The sequence below is a fragment of the Aythya ferina genome, assembly GCF_964211825.1.
Source record: "Aythya ferina genome assembly, chromosome: 6".
NCBI classification, from domain to species: domain Eukaryota; kingdom Metazoa; phylum Chordata; class Aves; order Anseriformes; family Anatidae; genus Aythya; species Aythya ferina.
This window is the reverse complement of record NC_140303.1, coordinates 13,040,615-13,062,126: the sequence shown is the minus strand read 5'-3', so window position 1 is coordinate 13,062,126 and position 21,512 is coordinate 13,040,615. Positions and strand designations below refer to the sequence as shown.

General features: G+C 42.0%; 1 protein-coding gene across 15 annotated transcripts in view; it reads left to right on the top strand.

Moving 5' to 3' along the window:
• HDAC4 (histone deacetylase 4) overlaps nucleotides 1-21,512 on the top strand; it is a 233,623-nt gene that overhangs the window by 135,124 nt on the left and 76,987 nt on the right. For 14 of the 15 annotated variants that reach the window (XM_084522961.1, XM_084522963.1, XM_084522964.1 and 11 more), the window contains 4 exons: nucleotides 337-457; nucleotides 6,114-6,235; nucleotides 18,326-18,457; nucleotides 21,074-21,186. In XM_084522961.1, the coding sequence (XP_084379087.1) occupies nucleotides 337-457; nucleotides 6,114-6,235; nucleotides 18,326-18,457; nucleotides 21,074-21,186 (488 nt within the window). The remainder of the gene's footprint in view (nucleotides 1-336; nucleotides 458-6,113; nucleotides 6,236-18,325; nucleotides 18,458-21,073; nucleotides 21,187-21,512) is intronic. The other variant, XM_084522958.1, reaches the window with a different exon arrangement.

The following is a 21,512-nucleotide window of genomic DNA, read 5'->3' as shown; positions in this document are numbered from 1 at the left end:
TCGAAGTGTACTTCTATGCAAGTGTAAAAATCCTCTTCAGAAATCTTTTATAGAAAAATGATAAATCTTTGATTAAATCTCCATTTTCAAACATAAGTTGTGATTATATGCAAAGCCAGGGGGGGTGGAAAGAGAGCTCCTTACTGGAGGCACTTTGTTCTTCTCCTTGAAAAAAAAGTTCTTCTATTGGACTGAGAATCAAAGATCTAATCCTGAATCCTTTTAGAAATTTTAATTTTTGAAGTATGCAAATTTTTGTTTCAGCTTTTGTCCAAAGTCAATTCATTAAATAACCTTTTTTTTTTTTTTTTGTTATTTTTGTTTTTGACATTTCAGGTGCAGTGGCAAGCACAGAAGTCAAGATGAAACTACAAGAATTTGTGTTAAATAAGAAGAAGGCTTTGGCACACCGGAATCTCAACCACTGCATATCCAGTGACCCTCGCTTCTGGTATGGGTAAGTGGTACTGGGCTTATCTTTACGATTCAGCCGGTGCCACCTTTTTCACAATTGCTGGAATTGTGGGGAATAGACCTGATATGTTTACTCGTCAGCTGTAACAATGATAGAACTAGGGTTTGACTTTGCTGATGAAATGACCAAAATTAATTTTTTGGAGGGTTTCAGTGTGAATAGTTTTAACACTTTCTGTGATGTTAAGAGTATTTTTGTGAGTAGGGGTCTTTGCTCTCATTTTTATTCCATGATTTTTCAAACACATGTTCTACTGTGAAGATCAACCTTTATGAGTTGTATAGATTTTTACTCAGGATTTGGTCCATCCAAGTGTTATGAAACTTTAAGAAAATGGGGAAATTAGGTTTTATGTTTAGTGAATTGCAACTCAAGGTAGTTGAACTAGCAGTGTATTTGTAAGGTTTTTAATGCTTACTTCTCATCTTAACCTCTTAAAGATGGAAGTTTTGTTTACTTGGTTCTTCTCTGTAAACTGCTGGAAACTTGAGGTACACTCTATCTCTACTGTAACCATAATTGCCCTGACATCCACATTTTATACTGAAAATTTTCAACTGTGGGTCTATAAAAAACCCGAATGTTATGTGGAGTGAGAAGATAGCAGGTGATATTATAATTACGTGGAAACAATGACTTCTTTGATTAGTTCTAATACACCAAACAGCAAATATAACCAGTGTTACAGGTGGCATTGAGGTACAAGTTTCAGTTCCAGAAATTCACTTATTTATTGTATAAAAGAAAATCTGAAAAATTGAGATGATTAGAAAAAACATTCACTACTAAAGCATTGTAAATATCTATCTCTCTCTCTCTATATATATATAAGAAAAATGTTTAGGATGTTGTCTTTAGTGACCATAAAGTTCATGAAATTTTGAAAGACAAAAGCCAAGAAACTTTTGCTGTGAAAATCGTGTTCAAGTTGAGCATCTGATAATGTTTTAAGTCTTAAGCAATAAACATGTATACAGGGATGATGAGTTTGTAGTCAGATGATGTTTCCAAAAGTGAGAAACTAAGCTGAAATTAAATTTGAAAGACATCCCAGCTATGAGCCAGTACAGAAATGCTGAAGTGTAGTTGGCAGGAAAATTCTAACATTATTCCACCAGGGTGAGATTGAGCAATTTTAATACGTCTGTGAAAATCTCATCTGAGACTTCAAAATTGTATGGTTATGGCACTGGTTAAAGTAGTGAAACATTGGTAGTTTATGCAGAGGTAAAGTCCATTGAGTTGGTGTCAAGGATATTAGAAGAAATAGGAGAAACTGAATTTCATTCAAGACAACATAAATCATTTTTTCTGAGATAACTGATTTTCCACTGTTCTTAATTGAGACTCACCATGAAAGTTGGGGATTTTATTAAAAGCAGTTGAAGACCCTGTGAGGCACTGTATTCTCTGCCTTTTTTTTTTCCAGTTGGTTAAAATGCCTAACTTTTAAGGCTAAAAAGATATTAAATTAGAATTAAGGATAGTAAATGAATGCTTTCTTCAGAATCTTTGATCTTTTGGCCTTAGAGAAAGCTCACATAGAATTGTCAGCATAGATGAATTTAATCCCTTAGAAAAGGGAAAATAAATTCGGGAGTGGTCAGAATTCCTTATGTTTTGCACACTTTTCAATTAACTTCTTTTTCCAAGCATCCAGCATCCAGAGAGGAATCAAAGAGCAGCAGTCTGTAGCATCGTGCAAGTTACAGGGCCAGCTGTGGTGCGGGAGGTTATTCAGCTGTTGTGTTCCAGGTTTCAGTCTTTTTCCCACCTTGTTTCAAGCTAATGCTGAGACCCTTCTGAATACAGATGTATTCTTTAAGGTTTATTGTGGCCTGTATTTATCTAAAGATCCCTTTCCAGTGATGCTCCAGAAGTGCAACACGGAGAGGCAGCATACAAACTGTTGCACAGGGGGCCGTCCTCTTATTTTCAGGCTTGCCATTCCCTCATCTTCCCTCCATCTGTTTCGTGGTGGGGAGAGGAACAGTGCTTTGCTTTCTAACTCAAGGCATGGAGAGGGAAGAAAGAGCCTCAGAGGCCTCACAAATCTTTCTAAGGGCATGCTTCAGTGATAAGTCGCAGGCAGGCAGACGTGAGCTCGTTTTGCCAAGCCTTTGAGGAGGGCAGGCAGCAGCAAGGCTGTGGAACTGCAGTGGGAGGTTTTTAAATGAAGCCCTTCAGTTGTTAAGGGACAAGCTGAAGATTTTAGTTTCCATTCTATTAAAAAAAAAAAAAAAAGAACACACACAAAAAAAAGAGAAAACCTTTAAATTAATTACGTATTAGTATTTATTTGTATATTATCTCATAGGTTACCAATTCAGTTACAGAGATATTTACGCACATACTTGTAATGTGATTTAATTGGGTGGTGTTTGGATTTAACACACGCAAACGAGGCTTGCAGAAGATAGACTTGCTGCTCCTACTGTGAGCAGGCAAACCAATTAAATGGTAACAGATGCTGAAATAGTCTCTTAAATGACACGCCTGCTTTTAAGCACTTCCTTTGGTATTATTAAGGTTTGCGAATTCCTTTAAAAATATTTAAAAGCATTGCTTGAAAACAACAGATCTCTTAAGGGTATTGAACACCGCAGCAGTTCTGCGTCAATGCCTTTGACATGAAATACTCACATGTGAAATAGCGTTTGTGTCGTTGCCCTGACTCGCTTGGCCTGGTTTGGGTTGTCCATAGAGCTGTGCAGATGCGTTTACCAACAATATCTCACATATCATTAAACTTCACTCAATGCTGTTGCCGGTACAGAGCCGTTGAGTGTTTATAATCAGTGAATATTTTCTAATTAATCACAAATGTGGAAGGACATTGATACACACAGACCCTCAGATGCAAAGCAACCAGTTGTAGGGGTTTTGCAGAATATGGTCATGGTCCGAAGGATCTGCTACACGAAAGGAAGATGCGATGCTCAATACTATTTCTCGGAGGCTTTCACAGAGGTCTTGCTCAGTCTTCAGCTCTATGCTGTTCAATCCATTTCGTAGCCTCTTTAATATATGCAGCTCCAGTCTATATGTAATTGTTTAAAATTGCTTTGTGGACTATAATTTTCAGATTATGTTAATGATAGGCAACAAAAGAAGAGATTCTTTTGAATTTCATTGTCAGACTGTCCCTCCTGTGGATTCTGAATCTGCTGGACAGCCCTGCTCGCAAGAGGTTTGGCTCTCGAAGATACTTAACATAAATAAGAGTGGCTTAACAGGAACATAGACAGAGCACCTCAGGCTTAACAAGCAGGGCTATTATTTCCCTAGGAAGTTTTCAGAAATGCGCTTGGGAAGTAGCCACTCAACACAGTAACAATCATGAAAGGGAGTTTAGCTGAGTATTTGCATGTTAAGAAGATAGAGAGAGATAATTACGCGTTAAGTTATTCCAGCGTACATGGATGTTGGCATTCTCTGTACCCAAAGCATTCTAGCACAGATACATACGTTTGAATATATATTCAGTTTGCATTGCATGAATGTGTTTGAAGTGTCACGCATGCTTTGCTGCGTGCGTAGGTTTTTGAAGGACCTCACAGCCCAAAGAACAGGGAATGTGTTATGTGGAGGTATGTACTTCCAGGAATGCCTGCAAACTCGATTTAGGATACAATTTCATCTCTTTCAAGACCTCTGAAATTCTTGAACAGGCATGCAGACCCAGTGCATTTTGCTCGAAGCAGTGTAGGGTGTTGGATCCCAGTCCTCGAGCAATATAATGTATTCATGTTTGCAGAGTTAAATATCTGTCATTCAGCAACTCCAAAGCACATCTAAACAGGCCCTTTGAGTTCCTGCGCATTCCCTAACAAAGTGATGAAAATAGCTTCAATGTACATGATTGTTCAGCTTAAGTCATGATTTAAAAAAAAAAAAAGGAGAGGGGGGGAGAGAAAAAAAAAAAAAAAAAAAGAAAAGTCTATTGCTTGTATAGGCAAGAGCAGAAATGCCATTGTGTGACATGGTGGGTTTGAGGGCTCTTGGCTTGCAGAGCCTGGGCTTCCTGTTTGTGAAACATCTCTCTGTGCAGCCTTCCTATGGTATGAGCAGATCTGGGCAGAGAAAGCGACTTCTGTTTTCGGGAGGGATTCAAATATTTTTCAGTTTGGTTCTGTTTTGATTTCAGGTGATGATTAAACTGAGCGTGCATGTGGGCATTTATTGGTGCGAATGTAAAAAAGTACGTGCAAAGATGTGTGTGAATGCTAATGTGTAATACAACAGAGCGAGGACAAAAAATTATTTAGCCTGTGTTTACAGAGAAGTTTGGAATATAAAGGGGGGAGGATTAGGAAACCACAGTGAATCATAAGGCTTGCTAAGAGCTGTTGGGATGAGAATCTTGATGCAGATATTTGAATAAACTTTTCAGAGGTTTTTGTAACAATCATGTAGAAAACTCTTGATGCAGTTTCCTGGTATTTTTTTCAGTCCCTTATATTTTGAAGGGTATAACTTTGTATTGGAATTGATACAATACTCATCAAGCAGCCTACCTCTGATTGGAGTTTTCAAAAGTTCAAGGAATTGGATGAATTGGTATAATTTTCAAATGGGAATGGCTCATTTTTGATGCTTAAAGAACCTTTTGTAGCAGAATATTTTAATCAAGGTCTCCAAGAATGCCTGATTATTAAACAATGTAGAATTTCAAATCTTCACTTCTTTTGGTGAAGTGCTTGCTTGGTGTTGTCCCATATTGTTTAATCATTTAAAGACGTAAAACAGGGTTTCAGTTCTGTTTACTTGAATTTAAAATGTAAAATTGTTTGATAGCTGCATGGCTGTCACCTGTATCACTAAGTCACTTACTCCGTTGATCTGCTGACATAAAAAGTCTGGAGATTTCCAGAAGTTTGTACTGATTGGGGTTCAAAGAGCTCCGAGAAATGGCAAAGCTGGACACAAGTTGTTAAGTAGGAAAGATGCAGCCAGCAAGCTGGTAGGAGGTTTAGAAAACACTTTCATTATTTAATATCCTTAGCCAACAGCATGTGATTTACTTCCAGCAAGCAGCCTGCTCAAACAAAGCTCTAAATTATCAGCCTCTACAAGTTAATCTGGAAGGGTGTTGAGTACTTTGGCCCTGTCACTGCGAAGTGCTTGGGTGAGGATACGGCGAAGCACAAGGCAGAAGACCCCCTATGGTTGCTGCTACCCAGCTGATATATTTGGCCCCTAATGTGCTCATCCTTTGGTTTTATTTCATCCTTAGGCTTTCTCTCAGGGTTTTATTCAGTAAGGGAAATTGTTCATTCGTGCTGTGGTTGAGGGGAATAACGATACCCATGCTTAGCTTCAAGGATATAACTTACCAAAACCCAGCTCAAGTACATGCTTGAAGTTATGGTAAAATACCTTAATGAGTTGTGCCTTGCTCAATGGGATAATTCTTCTGCTGAAAATTAAGCATATGTTTAGTTACCTCTCTGTATATTAGACTTTAAATGATCTTTCAGTTCTTTTCAGCATGAGTGCCTAGAGTGAGAAAGCTAGTGCCAAGAGATTTCCCTTTTTGTTGTTCACAGAGGAGCAGAGAAGGTGAAGCTGCTTTCGTTCCCTCCATGTTTCACTTGGGTAAAGTTTCTCCCTTCTCTTTCTCTTTCCATCTGTGTAGGAAGACACAGCACAGCTCTCTGGACCAGAGCTCCCCACCCCAAAGCGGCGTATCCGGCACCTACAATCACCCTGTCCTGGGCATGTACGATTCCAAAGATGACTTCCCACTCAGAAAAACAGGTAATGCTCACATTGATTTTCTGCACTGCCTACTGTCTTTACCGTGACATGCTGCCCTTATTTTGAAAAAGGAAAAAAAAAAAAAAACAAAACAAAACACTTATGTAACCAAAAAGCTGTATTTCATGGAGTGATTTATTTAAGAAGCACTCACTCCACCCTGCTCTCCCTCTCCCCCTTTCAGCTGTCACTGAGTGAGCAGTGTTAGAGGGAGCCTGGGATCGCTTTGGGTGTGCAGGCTTGCAAAGCTGCATGCAGAAGACAGCTTCGTTGTGTGTCAAAGTTTGTGAGATGTTTTCACAAAGTCAGAACTAATACAGAGATCTGCGTGTCTGAAGTCGAAGTATGTTTTGCTGAGTGAGAAAAGTACCAAGAAAAGTTCATTTCTTCTGGGATTTGCATTTTATATACAAGTTTATATTTAAAATAAATAAAAATGTTTCTGCCAGTCAAAGCGTAGGGACTTCCTGCAAGGGTTTTGGTTCACACCTAGACAGTTATTTCTCAGTTAGGTTTTTCTCTGCATGGTGGCTAAGCAGGTCAGTTATTTCTCAGCTATATATTATGTAAACCAGTTTGTTTTGGTTGGCCGTGGTCCTCAGCTCCATATCACATGCCTAAGCCAACACAGCCTCAGCTTCTAAGCCTGCAAACTTGTGATCGTCAGCAGCTTCCTTTGGGGAACAGCTAAACTTCGAGGAGCTCACCCCAATGTGGGGAGCACTGCTGCTCACATGGATGGTACAGACAGTGCGGTGTGTTGGAAGTTGCTTTGGAACAGGAAAAATCTTTCATTGGAGGATGGAATAGGGTTAAGAGGAAAGCAGAGGTGTAATTCAACTTCACACGTTCTGCATGTGCTGCCTAGGTGTTTCTCAGGTATGCTTTGTGGATCTTCAAATGTGCAGGGATGAGCACTGGTAGTCAAAAAGTGTGTCATCCTTGTGGTAAAGAACGGTGATGAAATGTTAATCAAACCTCCCTATGGGTTTTCTGGTGCCTTTGCTCAAATTAGCTGCCCTAATCAGTTCCAAAGAACTGGCTGCACCCCTATTTCCTCACAATTTCTTCTAGTAGTTAAAAGTAGAGCAGGTCTTTCACATAGAGGGAATGTTTCAACACAATTCTCATTATCTCTGTAAATTGTTGTGAAGGTGTTTTTTTTCCTTCCTCCATCTGACAAGAAAAAAAAACAAACCTCTGCACTCCTGCCCTGTGCCTCCTGCCTCCCAGCTCTGTGCCTTAGAAGAGCTTTTGGTGAACTTCTCTTTCTGGACCATAGCGCCTGTCCTGCTGCATGGACCTGTGGATGAATTCCTGGCTGCTGTGCAGTAGATGGTCTTCCCTGTCACCAGAGTGAGCTGGGTGGAAGGTGCCAGACACTTCAGCTGCACAAGAATCAATTAAAAATTGGCAAGCCCTTTTCAGGATGGAGGTTCTTCTGTTCTTCCTGTGCACGCCCTGTGCCTTTGCTTGGGGTGGCTGGGGCTGCTGGCAAGAAAGCGAGCCCTTTCTGGAGGACTCCAAAGGCAGAGCTTAGTAAACAGGATTTGCTGAAGGACAGGGCATCCTCTAATCCCTGCTTCTAGATAATGACAGACCGAACACCACGTTAGGTGCAGCAGACGCTGCTGTATCATCAGTGCCCGGGACAGCCGAAGAGACGCTGTCTGGGCTTCAGGACCTGGCCTTTCATAGGGAGGGTGAGCTCTGGTGGAGGACTGCCCTCAAAGGAGACTTCCTCCAGTTCTAAAGCCGTCAAAGCATAAAGATGTGCTTTGCATACATGCCTGCCTGGCAGGAGAAACTGCTGGGCTGCTAGCAGCCCCTGCTGCCTTTCACTTCTGCTCTGCTGAAGGCTTTCAGTCTCCTCTGGGAAATCACAGCATTTCCACACAAGGAAGCATCCCTTGGCATCGTACCCATTGCACAGGGCCTGTGGACAGCATGATTCCAAGGCCTCTCTAGCTCTCTGTCTATTCCTTTCGAAACCAGGTGCTCCGTTTCCAGGGAATGCGTGTTAGCACCCTCACAGCATAAAAGGTCTTTGATCAAAAAAACTCCCTTTCTCATCAATGTAGGGGTCCTTCCTTGTCAGTTTTAGTTTGAGGATAGGTTGCCCTTCTCACTCCAAATGTTCTAACAGTGTATTTCTGCAGGAAAAAGGAAAGAGTGTCTGCACATCATGCCCCTTTTCTGTTTCCCAGACTGAGTTCCGAATAAGACTCTGGCTGATAAAAGCCCTGTCAGACAGGGTGAATTAAGGATGATAAATCTATCTAATAGCATTATTAAAAATCATTGTTATTTTAAAACAGGAAGATACTTAGCTGATTTTGTTTTTCCAGAACACTGATGCTTCTTCTTTGTGGGCATTGGCATTAATCTTTTGGGGATTGGTATGCGATATGTACGCGTTCAGGTTGCAAGGTTCAGGGGAGATTTTTTTTTTTTCTTTTATTTTCCTTTCAATGCAACAGCACTTCAGTCTCTGGCACAAAGATATCCTGCAGAAATCCCATTGCCAAGAATGTTAAGTTGCTTGGAGAAGAAAGACTCCTGAACAGTCTGGTGTAAACAAAAGGCAGGGAAGGCTGGAGCCCATCCTAAATAAAGTTCTTTATTACGAGTGAGCTTTTCAGATTTTTGGCACCAGTCAAAACTCTGGCTTTGTGTTTGTAATTTAAAACCACCATATCGTGTAGTCCAATTTTATTAAATTAGATTAAATATTTGCAGTTCAAATAACAGAGTCCATCACAATACAGTTCTGATTACCAGGACTGGAATCCACCCAACATCATTGTTAGGGACGGGGGGACTCGGGGCGCTGCGGGAAGGCAGTTCGAGCGATCATTTCTTCTACGGTGCGTTTTCAGAGTTGGCAGCATGTCCTGCATGTTGAGAAATTGTTCAGGAAGAATAAACATGTAATTGCACTGGGTTTTAAAAATACTACCTTTCTTTACTGTCTGATTGTTTAAAGCATCGTGACGTGGAACAGATTATACTTATCCCTCTGCGCACACTTGGCAGTAACTTGCCAGTCCAACGCTCAAGTGTGAATGTTGCGTAAGAGGCATGGTTAGCTGGCCACCCTCACTTGTGTAAAAGTAGATGTGTGCATGAATAATGCCTTAAGAGTGCTTGAAAACATTCAACATGTGAAGCAGTAAACACTTGCAACGTGTTCCTAATGCATCCTGCCCCCTGAAATCTTACCCTGTGGGATTTGTTTTACCAAATTATGTTCCAGTTTCTTGGCTGTTTGGTTTCTGCGTGAAATTGTTGTACTGCGAGGCTGCTGACTGGTACAGTTACTAATTGCTTGAATCCCGCTCTTAGTCTGGCTGTGGGATGCATTTTGCTTAGTTCCCTCTGTCTAAACTCTTCGGGGCTTTCCCTTTTTTAACTTAAACTGAGAACAGTTTTCTCCTTTTGCTTTAAATAACTTAATACAAAGATTTGTTACTTCCCCATCAGTAGTTTCCTTTACTATATATATACAGACTTCCCCCAGTGCATGCATTTTCGCAATAGCTATCAAGTGGGGAAAATAAAAGCGACCTTTTCTGCTCCCAAGACAAGTTTGGTGTCTTGCACATATAGTGAGGCTTCACTGTGCTGTGTACTGGGACCCTGCAGGAGAACCCCTGGAGTCTTTTGTAGCTGGCTTGATAACCTCAAGAGTTGTTTGTCAACAATTTCGCTGAAGTTATTTTTAATATAGCTTTTCAGTTTTATTTTTCTAAGAATATGGTAGCCTTATTTTCTCCCCAGGAACAAGGTTAGTTACGGTGTTTCCTGCTTTTTAGAGTTTGATCAATGGTTTTAGTAAAATATGCTCTCAATTAGAATGCTGAAATGACCAACATATCATCATGATTCATAGACGCCTGAAGAGGACTGTTTAACTTTTTAACATGCTTTTCCTCTTGATTGCAAAAGTTTTGTTGTTTGTTTGTTTCTAACCATCCTATGTGGGGCTGGACCATGTCCTGTCAGACACTAGCTTTCCTACTTGCTCCTGCAAAGAGAGAGAGTGAGGATTCCTGCCGTTCACTGGGACTTGACAGTTAATCAGGATTTCTAACAAAAGCCATGGCTTTTCAATTAGTTGTCATTGCAATCAGTAGTTTTGCCAAACTCAGCACCTGCTAGAATTGCCTGGCCAACACTCATTGAGCTCACTGGGATGCATGAACTGGAAACATTTCCCTGTCTGTGTATCTCTATTTAAACCTGACCTCAGTGTGAGGAAAACAATCCATTTATTTGAACCACTCATAAAAGATGCTCTCTGGAGCTGTAAGTGTAAATGTGGCTGCATGTGTAGGAATCATCCATACAGGCTGTGAAGCAGGCTCAGATCTCATTGTGTTTTTGCTCCTGCTGTTGGTAAAGCAAATGTTCCCAAGACAGCCACCATCCTTCAGCCCTCCTCATACCCAGGTGGGAGAGATTTGTGCCTTTTCTGCTGCTTGGTTCTTTTGCCCTGAGCCAGCTGCTGGTCTTCAAACCCTTCTCCAGACAGACTTTAATCTGTCAAGGAAGTCAGGATTTTTGATGAAGCTGATGTTACCAGAAATGTGCTCTTTTTCGTTTTGCCCTTTGTGCTTATCAATGCCTTGGTGCTTGCCAAGCCACCATGGTTCATTGGCCACAAGGAGACCTCCTGCGTCCATCAAGAGCGAGGGGCAGCTGTTTGTTTGGAGGATTTGGCTCAGTTCCTGGGGCTACTTGGCCTAGGGCTCCTGCAGCTACTGCCCCTGTTTTGTGAAGCATTTCAGGCTCTGGGCCCTGCCTTTTCTTTTACCTCTAGTGTCACAGCCAGCTGCAGATCAGGACGTTGATGGGCATGAAGATTTTAAGGAGGCAAGGATTCCTGTGGTCCCAAATATGTTTTCACTGCAGAACCGTGGGATAGCATCTCAGGGTGTGAATTTCCACTATTTCCAAAGCTAGTCTGAATTTAATGCCAGACTGGGAGCTTACAAAGACATCTTTGGCAAGTATCTGTCCCTGAATTTCCTGGCTAGATAGTAAATGAGCATGTGCATGCGTGTGGTATGTACTTGGGGAGAAATGACAACTAGAAAGTGTCATAGACTCCTCTTTCAGCTACTTTTCTCTGGGGACCAGGAAAAAACAAGCTTGCTACCCAAAAACCTCCATTCCCAGCAATGTCTCTTGCCTTCTACTCAAGTCGTGACAGACAAAGGAGGACTGGTAATAGGTCAAGTACTGCGTCTTGGGGCTTGTGGTAAAAGCAAGCTGTCCTTAACCTTCACAGCCCACTCGGTTAAGAACTGTCAGGAAAGCTCCAAGGAGAAGTTTTTAGCTCAGCATCATTAAACCGTGGCTTGTGCACTCCTTTGCTGCAGCGACTTCCCTCAAGGAGTAGTGATGCAGCAATGTGGAAACTGCTCCTCATGCTTCCCTGTAGCTAGCACAGAGGGGCAGACTGGTGCATGTGCTGGTGGGAGAGCCATGTTGGCCAGAAGTTTTCCTGAATTTTGTCAGTGTTTGGGACCTGCTGCAGAGGGAATCTGACAAATGCTTTGTCCGTGCTGATGATCCCAGCAACCACTTCAGCTTTCAGGCACCAAAAGAAATGCTCTTTTGCTCACAGGCTCCTGCCCAGTGTGTGCTGGTAGCCTCATGGTGGGGAGCCCACATGCTGGAAATAACCATCTCTTGTTTGCTAGTGCCCTTCTGCTTCCATGCAAAGGAGGGGAGCCTAAGGGAGGAAAGCATCCAGCATCCTGAGATGCTGTTGATTTCCATGCAGAGTTGCAGCAGCACAGGGTTGTTTGAGTAGTGTTTGCAGCTAAGCAGGTAAAATTGCTCTGAACTTGTGATTAAAAGAAGCAAAAGGGAAAAATGAAAGGATTTGTCAATAATTAAATCTTGCATTTATCAAGAAAGGCACAATACCTCTCCGAGTTGGTTCCGATTATTGGAATGTTTTAAGTGGTTTGTTTTATGACAAAGATTGTTTAGAGGAAAATAGAGTAGGCTGAAATCCCGGTGTCGTGTGGGAGTATAATTTAGAGAAAATCTTTTTGCTCTGTACAGCATGGGGTGTCACTCAAGTTTGAGAGCATCCTTGCTTTCCCACCCACGTTGTCCCCCGGGTGACGTGGTCGGAGGCCCGGCGCTCCTGGGCGGCTCGCTGACTCTGCAGACCCACGCGCTGCCCCGGGGCCCGCTCTGCAGAGCAGAGGCATTGACCTGCATGAGAAGTCTGTATTGTTATAAATATCGTTTCCTGCTACAAGTGGAGCACGTCAGTCTCTTTAATCCAAAAATAACTTAATAAAGACAAAAATCACTTATTACCATGATGCTACACAATAGCTCTTCAGACCAGACCATTGACATTTCAGAGACCAGAACAAACCGAAGCGCAGCTGGAGGAGCAGCAAATGCTTTCTTTATTCCCTCTGTTTCTTTTGACAGCCACATCTAAAAGCATGCCAGGGAATTCATCGCCCTTCTCTCTTTCCTTGGGGCCTGTGGCAGCTGTGGTGCTCCATGGGCAGCACTGAGCTTTGCCGAGGTGCAAAAGGAGCAGCTGCCCCCTCAGGAGCTCTGCTAAAACATCTCAGGTGCACTTCTTGCATGAGTGCTGGGGATCCGAAGGGGTAAAGCAGGGACTGGCAGTGGAAGTGCTTCTGGAGGAAATATATTTATGTGACCAGGCTTGTTCTGGCCAGAGCTGAGTGACTTGGCCTTTGAGACATGGCCTGTAGCAGGAAGGAGCAGCAAACCTGAGCCCGGAGTGTGTGCCGAGGCATGACGGCCACGTGCCTGTCCTCTGCAGACAGCTTTGACCACAAGCATTGCATGAACAGCACCTGGAGTGGTACCTTTGAGTGATTTCTCTAAGCTGAAACCCAGAGCACGGGTGTGCAGAGCAGGTGCCAGCTCAAGGACAAGCACCGTCTTGGGCCTAGAGCCACCCGTGTTGGGTGGCAGGGGCAATACTGCATGCTTTGTCCCACCTTGGGCTTTTATATATTAATACATCACATTTTAGTTAAATTCAGTGTAGTTCTTGAGTTTAAAATGTCTGCAGGGCTATTTGGGGGAGAAATATATGTGGGGAGATGACCCCCAAAAGCTGTGGCCGCCATGGGTCACTCTCTGCGATCCCCCTGGTTTGTGGCGCTGCTCCCTGCCCTGGCCCCGAGGCAGCTCATAGCCCCGTCTGCTGCAGGCACTGCAGCTTTCCTGGGCTGGACAGGAACTCCAACTTCTTCTCTTTCCCCTCTGCAGAGCTCAGTGATGTTTTAAACACCTCACTGGAGAAACTCATTTGGAGGGCTTCATTCTCTCCTCTCTTTCCATTCTTTATCCCCTTCCACATCTCCTGTCTTTCTTCACGGATAATACTTTGAAGACTGAATAGTTGCTGTCCTTCTTTCCAAGTCTAAATGCAGAGACAAGATGTGGCATTTCCACGTGTTTGTTTTTCTAGTCCAGTTTTGGCTATTCACAGTGGAAACCTTAGTGGTGCTCAGTTACGCTGCCATTTTGGATGTTTCTGTAGTCAGGCAAGCAAATGATAGCGAAGCTGTAAAAAGTGTGAACATTGTGTGCTCGGTTTAATGGGTGTTAAAACCTCCTTTCTGCTGCTTAGATGCTGAGACTACTAAACTTGAGCATGAAAAATGCCAAGTATTAGCCTTTAATAAGTTTTCATTTTAAGGACACGGTCTTCCGTAAATACACAAAATAGCCTTTCCACAGAGCTCTTAAACAGTGCTCATGCCAGCACAGGGTTAGGTGAAAAAGAAAGAAAACCCAGCAAATACCATTTATCTAGCCCTTCCTAATGTTGCATCTGTGTTCCAAGATGTATTACTGCAGGTCATGCTATCTGTCATGGTACCTAGCACATAAACATGGAGTTTGTTCTGCAGAAGACTAGGTCTTATTTTCATTTTCCTTTCCAGTTTGGGGATTTTCAGCTGCTATTTGTGCCTTGTTGTACCTGTCTCCCCTGGGTACATTTGTCAAGGACCATATTCTTCTCCTCCTGACTAGGTAGGCCAGGATTCAGTATTTTTGGAGGAGAGAGTCCACGATGAGCACGTGGAGAAATAGCCAAGCAGGGGAGGAAGGTCACACAGCAGGAAGCAAATGCTAAATTGCAGAGCCTGTGGTCTCTCTTGCTGAAACAAAAGATAATTTTTCTTTATTATAATTCTGGTTTATGCAAAAGGCCTGCTGTAGACAGGTTTCTCTCTTCCTCTCCTTTATTTAGTCATGGGGTGACCCAGACTCTAGGAAAGTGACAAGGTAATTGTGTTGGTCTTCCCCTGGCTGGTGTGGCTTAGTATGCAATCTAAAAAAAAAAAAAACATAATTACAAAAGCATAAGAGCCTTTCTCGGTCTCTAGCTCCCAAAATTAAGATACAGAAGGACTGGAATTAGAGTTTTCATGGTGCATTGTTTGCTTTTTTTTTTTTTTTTTTCATAGATGTGGATGGGTAATGGGAACAGGACAAACTCTGTTCAGGATTTTGTGTTTTTAACTTGCACAGACTTAATGTCAGATTAGTTCAGCAGCTTAGTGGATGCAGTTCCAGGAAGAAAACAATGAGAATGACATAAATGTTGAAGAATTGGATTACATGGGTCCTGCTGCAATAAATGAAGTAAAAGAGGGGTATCTTGGGTTTGAGCCTGTGAAAACTAGGGAAGCTTTTGGCTTATGTTCTAGTTATTAATTTACTCACTTGGAGAAAAACAAAATATTCTTTGAATAAATCCTTATTATAGGCCAAATTAAGTATGTCACTGCTTAAGAAATCCCACAGGCTTTGCTGAAGCTGACTCAGACTTGGGCTTGAGCTTCATTACTTTGCTAAACAGGAATCAAACTGATTTTTTAATAAATTCACAGTGTTTGTTTGAAAGACTTCTCCACCTTAAGATGTAGAAGACCAGCAAGTTTTATATTTCAGTTTACAGTTCTCAAAATTACTCTAGATAGCAGGCATGGGGAGCAACACTTTGTCTGTACATGTGGCCTGACAGGATGAGTATCGAGAGGTTTTTAGTGGAATTGGTGTGCCTCAGAGGAAATTGAACTTGTGTTGACTATCTGGCATTGATAGCTGTGTTGCTCAAATCCATACTTTATTCTTTTGAAGGTCAGCTCTTTTCAGTTTAAAAACATTTTTTTTTTTATTATTTAGTAGTTTAAAAAGCATATGAATAAGCTGAAATTATTGTTCTGAGTTTCGGAAAGGCCTGTACTGAAAACTTAAGTATTTTATTATGGAATATGATATATGGAAATTCTTTGAACTTGTGGCTGTTCTGCACTGCTGGTGCTGCGGTTTAATTCCCTTCCTTTGGATTAGATAACGCCATATTAGAGGCATGTAGGGATTACGCTCTCTGAGGTCTTGATGACACATTAAATTTGGGATCATATTTGGGGGAAAAACTTGCAGTTCTATCACAGGACAAAGACAGGGTGTGTAATGTGTAGTTCTTTAAATAGACATTTTGGTGTTTCAGAACTGGATCCTCCAGCTGGGGAAGCGAAGGAGGAGTATACAGAATACTTTGCCTGAAAATACTTCTGTCTGGAAAATTATCATATCCCTCTTTGGCCCTAACTACTTCTTGAGCTGATTTCTCTTTTAAGTTTGTGATTATGTTCATTCCCTTCCTGTTACATGGAAGGACTTTTTGTTGTGGCTGTATGTATGGGGATACCACATATCTGGTAGTGCTAGGTAATCTGTGATCCCCAGATCAGTCCTTCCTGATGATTTTTAAGGTGTTTGCAGTCAGTTCATTCCCTGTGCTTGAAAGCCATACAATTACTTGTCTGTTCCCAACAGAAACCATACATCAGATGAACGCCATGCAGGATATAAATTGCATATGAATGAAATTTGCACTGAAGTACAATTTATATTGTCATGTTTTTCTTTGTCAGAAGACAGATCCTTTCAACAGCTGTGGCATAGGCTTGTATTTCATTTGCTGGTTGGCAGTGCGAACGTATCTAAAATTGAACAGATCGGTATCTATCTGTGACACGTTCCCATTTATTCTTTAAGATCTTGACCGGAGCTTCTAGATGGTTACAAAAACTTAAGACTTGCAAAAATTTTAAAAAATAAATTAAAGCATGCAGCCTGAGGTACTGAATGTTCTCATGCCCAGAGACTGCTTTAAAAATATTAAGGCAACTGCTGTTTTGAAGAGAATTTCATAAAGGAGCTAGTCAGAGTATGTGCTTGTATTTTATCTCGTCCACTCTGCTAATTTTGTCCTCCAAGCAAACGACAGATTTACATTCAGCCCCCTGCCATTTTATATGTAAATGTCCTATAAGATGATTCTTCCCTTTGCTAATGCACTTCATACTGCATTTTAAGCATCATCTTGATGAGTCTGACACTTTTTTTAGTGCCTCCTTTATCTCTTGCTGGCATTTTTCTGTCCAAAACAGTAATGAAAAGCTCTTTTTTTTTTTTTCCTTTCAAAAGTTTCATCAAAGAACTGTTTTGATGGCTTAACTTTAAGCATTTGATCATGGATTCATCAGCTTCTGATTTTTGAGCCCTGCAATTAACATGATTGGTCTTGATCTTTTACATGACCTAGTGGTCAAAGCCAACTGCGGGGAAATGTATCTGTAGTCAGACGTAGTTAATTCAAATCAGTTTGTAAACCCCATTTTAAGTCTTCTAAAGAAATGTAGATTATTGGCCCTGGAGTGTAGAGAGCTGAGTGTATCGGTAGTTAATGGTGAGAGCACAGGATTTGCCGGTTCAAAGGGATTAAGCTGCAGAGTTTTTAAGAGACTGAGGAATGAAGAAGATTGGGCCAGTTCACAAATCTCATAACTGTCAGGAGCCCTCAAGCACCAAAGCAGATATTTCATGTATACTCAGGAGATCACCAAGTTTACAGGGAAAATCATCTCACAGGAGGAATCTTGACTTAAGGCTTCATTACCTTTATAAAAACTTGATAAGCTGTGCAGTGCGAACATGTTCAGCGTTGCCAGTTGTCATTAACCCGGAGATATTAGGGGATCCCAGGAGTTCTGCTTTGACTTTTGGAGAAATGAAATCTAAGGATTTGGGTACAGCAGAAGTTTCTATTTAAGAGGATATTTCAGCTGTATGGTGTACACAAAGCAAGTCAGGCTGTGGTCTCAGGAAATAGATGCACACCTACTTTTGGCAGCCCAGACTTTTTGAAGTATTTGATGTGTTTTTAGATACGGTTTAATTTTGTGGCTGTGATGATGTAACCAAGTATCTCCCCAAATAAACAAACCTTCTCCGCCCTGGCCTTGGCTTTAGCATTGCCCACACTCCCATGCCCTTTTGCCTGAGTTGACGCTGATGCTCATCAGACCCAAGGCGAGGTGCTCCAGGGAGCTGAACCAGTGAGAAAACATTCACCTTTTTTTTTTTGTTGTGTGGTTTGATTTGTGTTGCTTTTTTGTCGTTTTATTTTATATATTTTTTTTTCCCCCATGTTTTTTCTGGTGTGCCTCCCTGAGACAGCTCACGCTGTGGTCAGATGACTCCCAGGGTGTGGGGCTGCCCATTTCAGCAACACATCGCAGATAGCGTCCCGGCCCCACAGCGATGCTCCGTGCTGACCAAGCAGCAGCATCTCAGCTATCTCACCGATTCCTGTATTGATTTTTAGATCTCGTAAGTTAGGTTCTCCCACTGGCTTGGAAGAAAGATGGGCAGTGGCAGGCAACTGGGGAGTGTGAGTGGTGCTCTCTGATCCAGCCCAAACGAGTTCACAGTCATTAGAGACAACATGGCAGGATGATTATTATTTTTAATTTAAATGTCACTGACTTTCATTATCAGTGAATTCAGATAATATATAGGCTGGAACCTTTTCATTATATTTAGAAGTCTTTGTTCCAAATATATGGTATCGAATGACTAATTTTGTTTAGGCTTTCGCAAATGATGAACTGTAATTCAGTCTTTGCATTGAGTAAAAAATCTACTGAAATAATATTAACTCAAATGCTGTTTGCTTTTCTCTCTCTCTTTTTTTGTTTTTTTTTTTTTGTTCAGCATCTGAACCCAACCTAAAATTACGATCCAGACTAAAGCAAAAAGTTGCTGAGAGACGGAGCAGCCCCCTCCTGCGCAGAAAAGATGGCCCGGTGGTTACTGCTCTGAAGAAGCGCCCGCTGGACGTCACAGGTAGGTTGGGTAGGCAGCAGAAGTTGTGCTGCCAGCCACAAGCTCAGTGAAGAGTCCCTTTCCAGAAACAATTCCTGCATCTAGTTAATTTTGCAGTCGGGATCTCTTTCTTATGTGCCTCTGAATGTTGGAAAAACCTTGATACTGTTGGTGGAGTTCACCTTCTGATGCAGGTGCGTGGCAGCAGCGCAGGTCTTTGGGTACCCATCTACTGGGACAGCACTGCCAACTCAATGAGCATCTTTTGGAGCTACTTTTAAGACGTGTAGATGCAGTTATGCCACCAGAGTGCTATTTTTTTTCCTGAGCATTTCTATGATCTTCAGCAACAGGTTGCAGAGAAATAAAATTTCCAAAAAGTGCTTCTACAGATATCCATGGGGAGGCCATAACTCATAACTGTCTTCCTCCAGTAGTAAATGCTTTACAGCCCTGGTATGTTTTAGGCTTTGGGCAGATTGCTACAGTTCCTTGTTAAGTAATTATGTTGAAGTTTTAAAACATGTAAGGGCTTTTTTATTTAATACACGTAGCTGGTATTTTTGACTACTTATATGACAGTTTCTTGTTGAAAAATAGTATTCTTCTGGGAATAAATTTCGGAAGGAGGAATCAGATTAAACTAGACTGTATAGATCACCATAAAGTTAATTCTTAGCACCATCTAGGGATGCCTCTGTGTAAGTACCACTACATGACTGCTTTCTCAGACTTTGATCTCCTCTTGAAAGCGTGCTGTCATCATTCACACAAACTCAGAGTGATCTCTCTTAGAGAGCCTGGTGGCTTCGGGACATCCGGGGGCAGCTAGGCACTGCTCCGTGTCAGAGCCCCTCCGTTTGCAGAGGAAGTGGATTTCAACAGCTATGCATAATTTATGTCAGGTCTGGAAATCGAATTTGCTTCACTCCTCATGTACCGCTCTATGTCACGTGGCTTTTAGGATAAACCAGGCCCTAGTGTCTGACCACTTGATCCCAGCAATGCCTTCAGAAATGGCAGTGGAAGCTGCTGCTTCTCACTGAGCGTGGACCTGGTTCAGGAAGGCAGCCTGGAGTTAAGGATGTGGTACCAAAGGAAAGCACATGCTTTCCATGCAGTCAGAAAATTCCTCCGAAATGTTTAGACTCCCTGAAGTTGCTTTCCACGGAGAAGTTCAGTGTTATGTGCTCAGTTGGGTCTTACTCACTGCTGAGTTTCCTTGATTGCAGGATTACAAGAAACCTCCCCAAATGCAGAACCAATAAATGGCAGTAAATGGAAGCAAGGCAAATATGTATTTATTTATTTGTTTAACTGTGGTACTTTGCTGGAGGTTCTTGCAATGATGAAAATAACAAAACAGTATATACAGAATAATGCCACAAAAGAAACGATTTAAAAAAAACAAAACCCTGGAATTGTAACAATTGACTTTTATTTCTACTGGGGCGTCCTAGAGCAGTTAGGCGAGTGCTGCAGCCTGAACCATTGCAGCTGCTGGGAGATTCTTGTGGCATTGGGTAAATCCTGTGCTTGGAAAGGAGGAATGAAAAAAAAACAATGTTATTTGCCTTCCAAAACAAAAGGAGAAACACTGGAAGCTGTGCCATGCGCCAGGTGAGAGACCTTCTGAGGGAAGTTTTCTGGCTGTTGCAATTTCATGTGCTGTCTTTTGTTTGTTGTTATTTCTGCCTCAGTAATGGGGAGGCTTTGATTTCAAGCCGGCCAACTCTGTGGTTCTGGTTAGTGAGTTCACAGGGAGCGTGTTGATAAAACATACAAAGCTGAGAGGATTTTGTGAGCGTTCAGGTGATAACAGAATTATTTGGGGGCATTAGCTCTGCACTGGGTCTTTCCAGTGAGAAAGTGTTTTACTCCCACTTGGAGAAAGAGTGGAGAAGACCTACCAAAAAAGAAGGCAGTGTCCTGACAGTAGTCACTCTTGGACCCTGTGTCATTTTGCCTGAATTTTTGTGAGAAGTGCTCAGCCATGACTATGACTGTCCATTCCCATGTCACTCATGCAGCTTTTAAAACTCTTAAAATGATTTAATTTGCCTCTCCCACTGGCCTGCTCTGGAAAGTCTTGGTGCCTCTTCATGGAAGTGGAGGTCGGCTCTCATGCCAGCTCAGGGTAAGGGCTCAGCCATGTGCCTGCAGTAAATCCAGATGCACCTGAGGACTGCACGGGAGAAGGTCCACAGTGAGCTGGTTCCGTTGTCATTCGAGCAGGATGTTCAAAGCAACTCGTGGTGAGAGGGAGTCATGAGGATTATAGACTAAAGGGGGTTAGAGAAGCACTCCAGAAACATGAAACAGGACAATCCAACATATTCCAGTTTGGCCTCTGTAAGCTTTCCTTGTCTTTTATCATCTTCCAGTTGTATTTAAGGTTATTAATATAGTATAAGAGAAATCCCCACGAGGTGAAGACATAAATCAGGTAAGTGGGTACTTGGACAGGCTGTTTGAAAGTGTGTTTGTCAGTATCTTAAGAGTCTTGTGAAGATGTAAAAGGGAGATGGGGAGGAGGGTTGCCTTCCTCCAAAACAAAACTTGAGGGGTTGTTATCTGTCTAAATATCATCTCAAAGATTGCTTGTAATGCTAAAAGTTGGTTTTGGATGTGTTTTAGACTCTGCATGCAACAGTGCTCCTGGATCTGGTCCCAGCTCTCCAAACAACAGCTCCAATAACATAAGCGCCGAGAATGGAATTACGGGATCAGTCACGAGTATTCAAGCAGAGGTACAGAGCCCTTCCTTTCTCTAAGTTTAACACTTGGCTTTCTAATCAGTTTGCACAGAGTTCTAGGCATTTAGGCATACAAACCGGTGTGCAGCACACTAAAAAACCCAGATCATGACTTGGAGAGGGCTTGGGGAATTTACCTCTCAAGCTGGGCAGACAGGATGCATTACCTGATTATTAAATCTAGTTTGAGCCAGCTCTCAAGCTGCTTGTGGTAACTTGTAGTGATTTTACCGTGAGCAGAGAGTAAAAATAAAATGATTTGACATTGTAAAACATCAAGAGTATTTCCTGGTCGAATACAAGGATTTTAAAATTTGGGG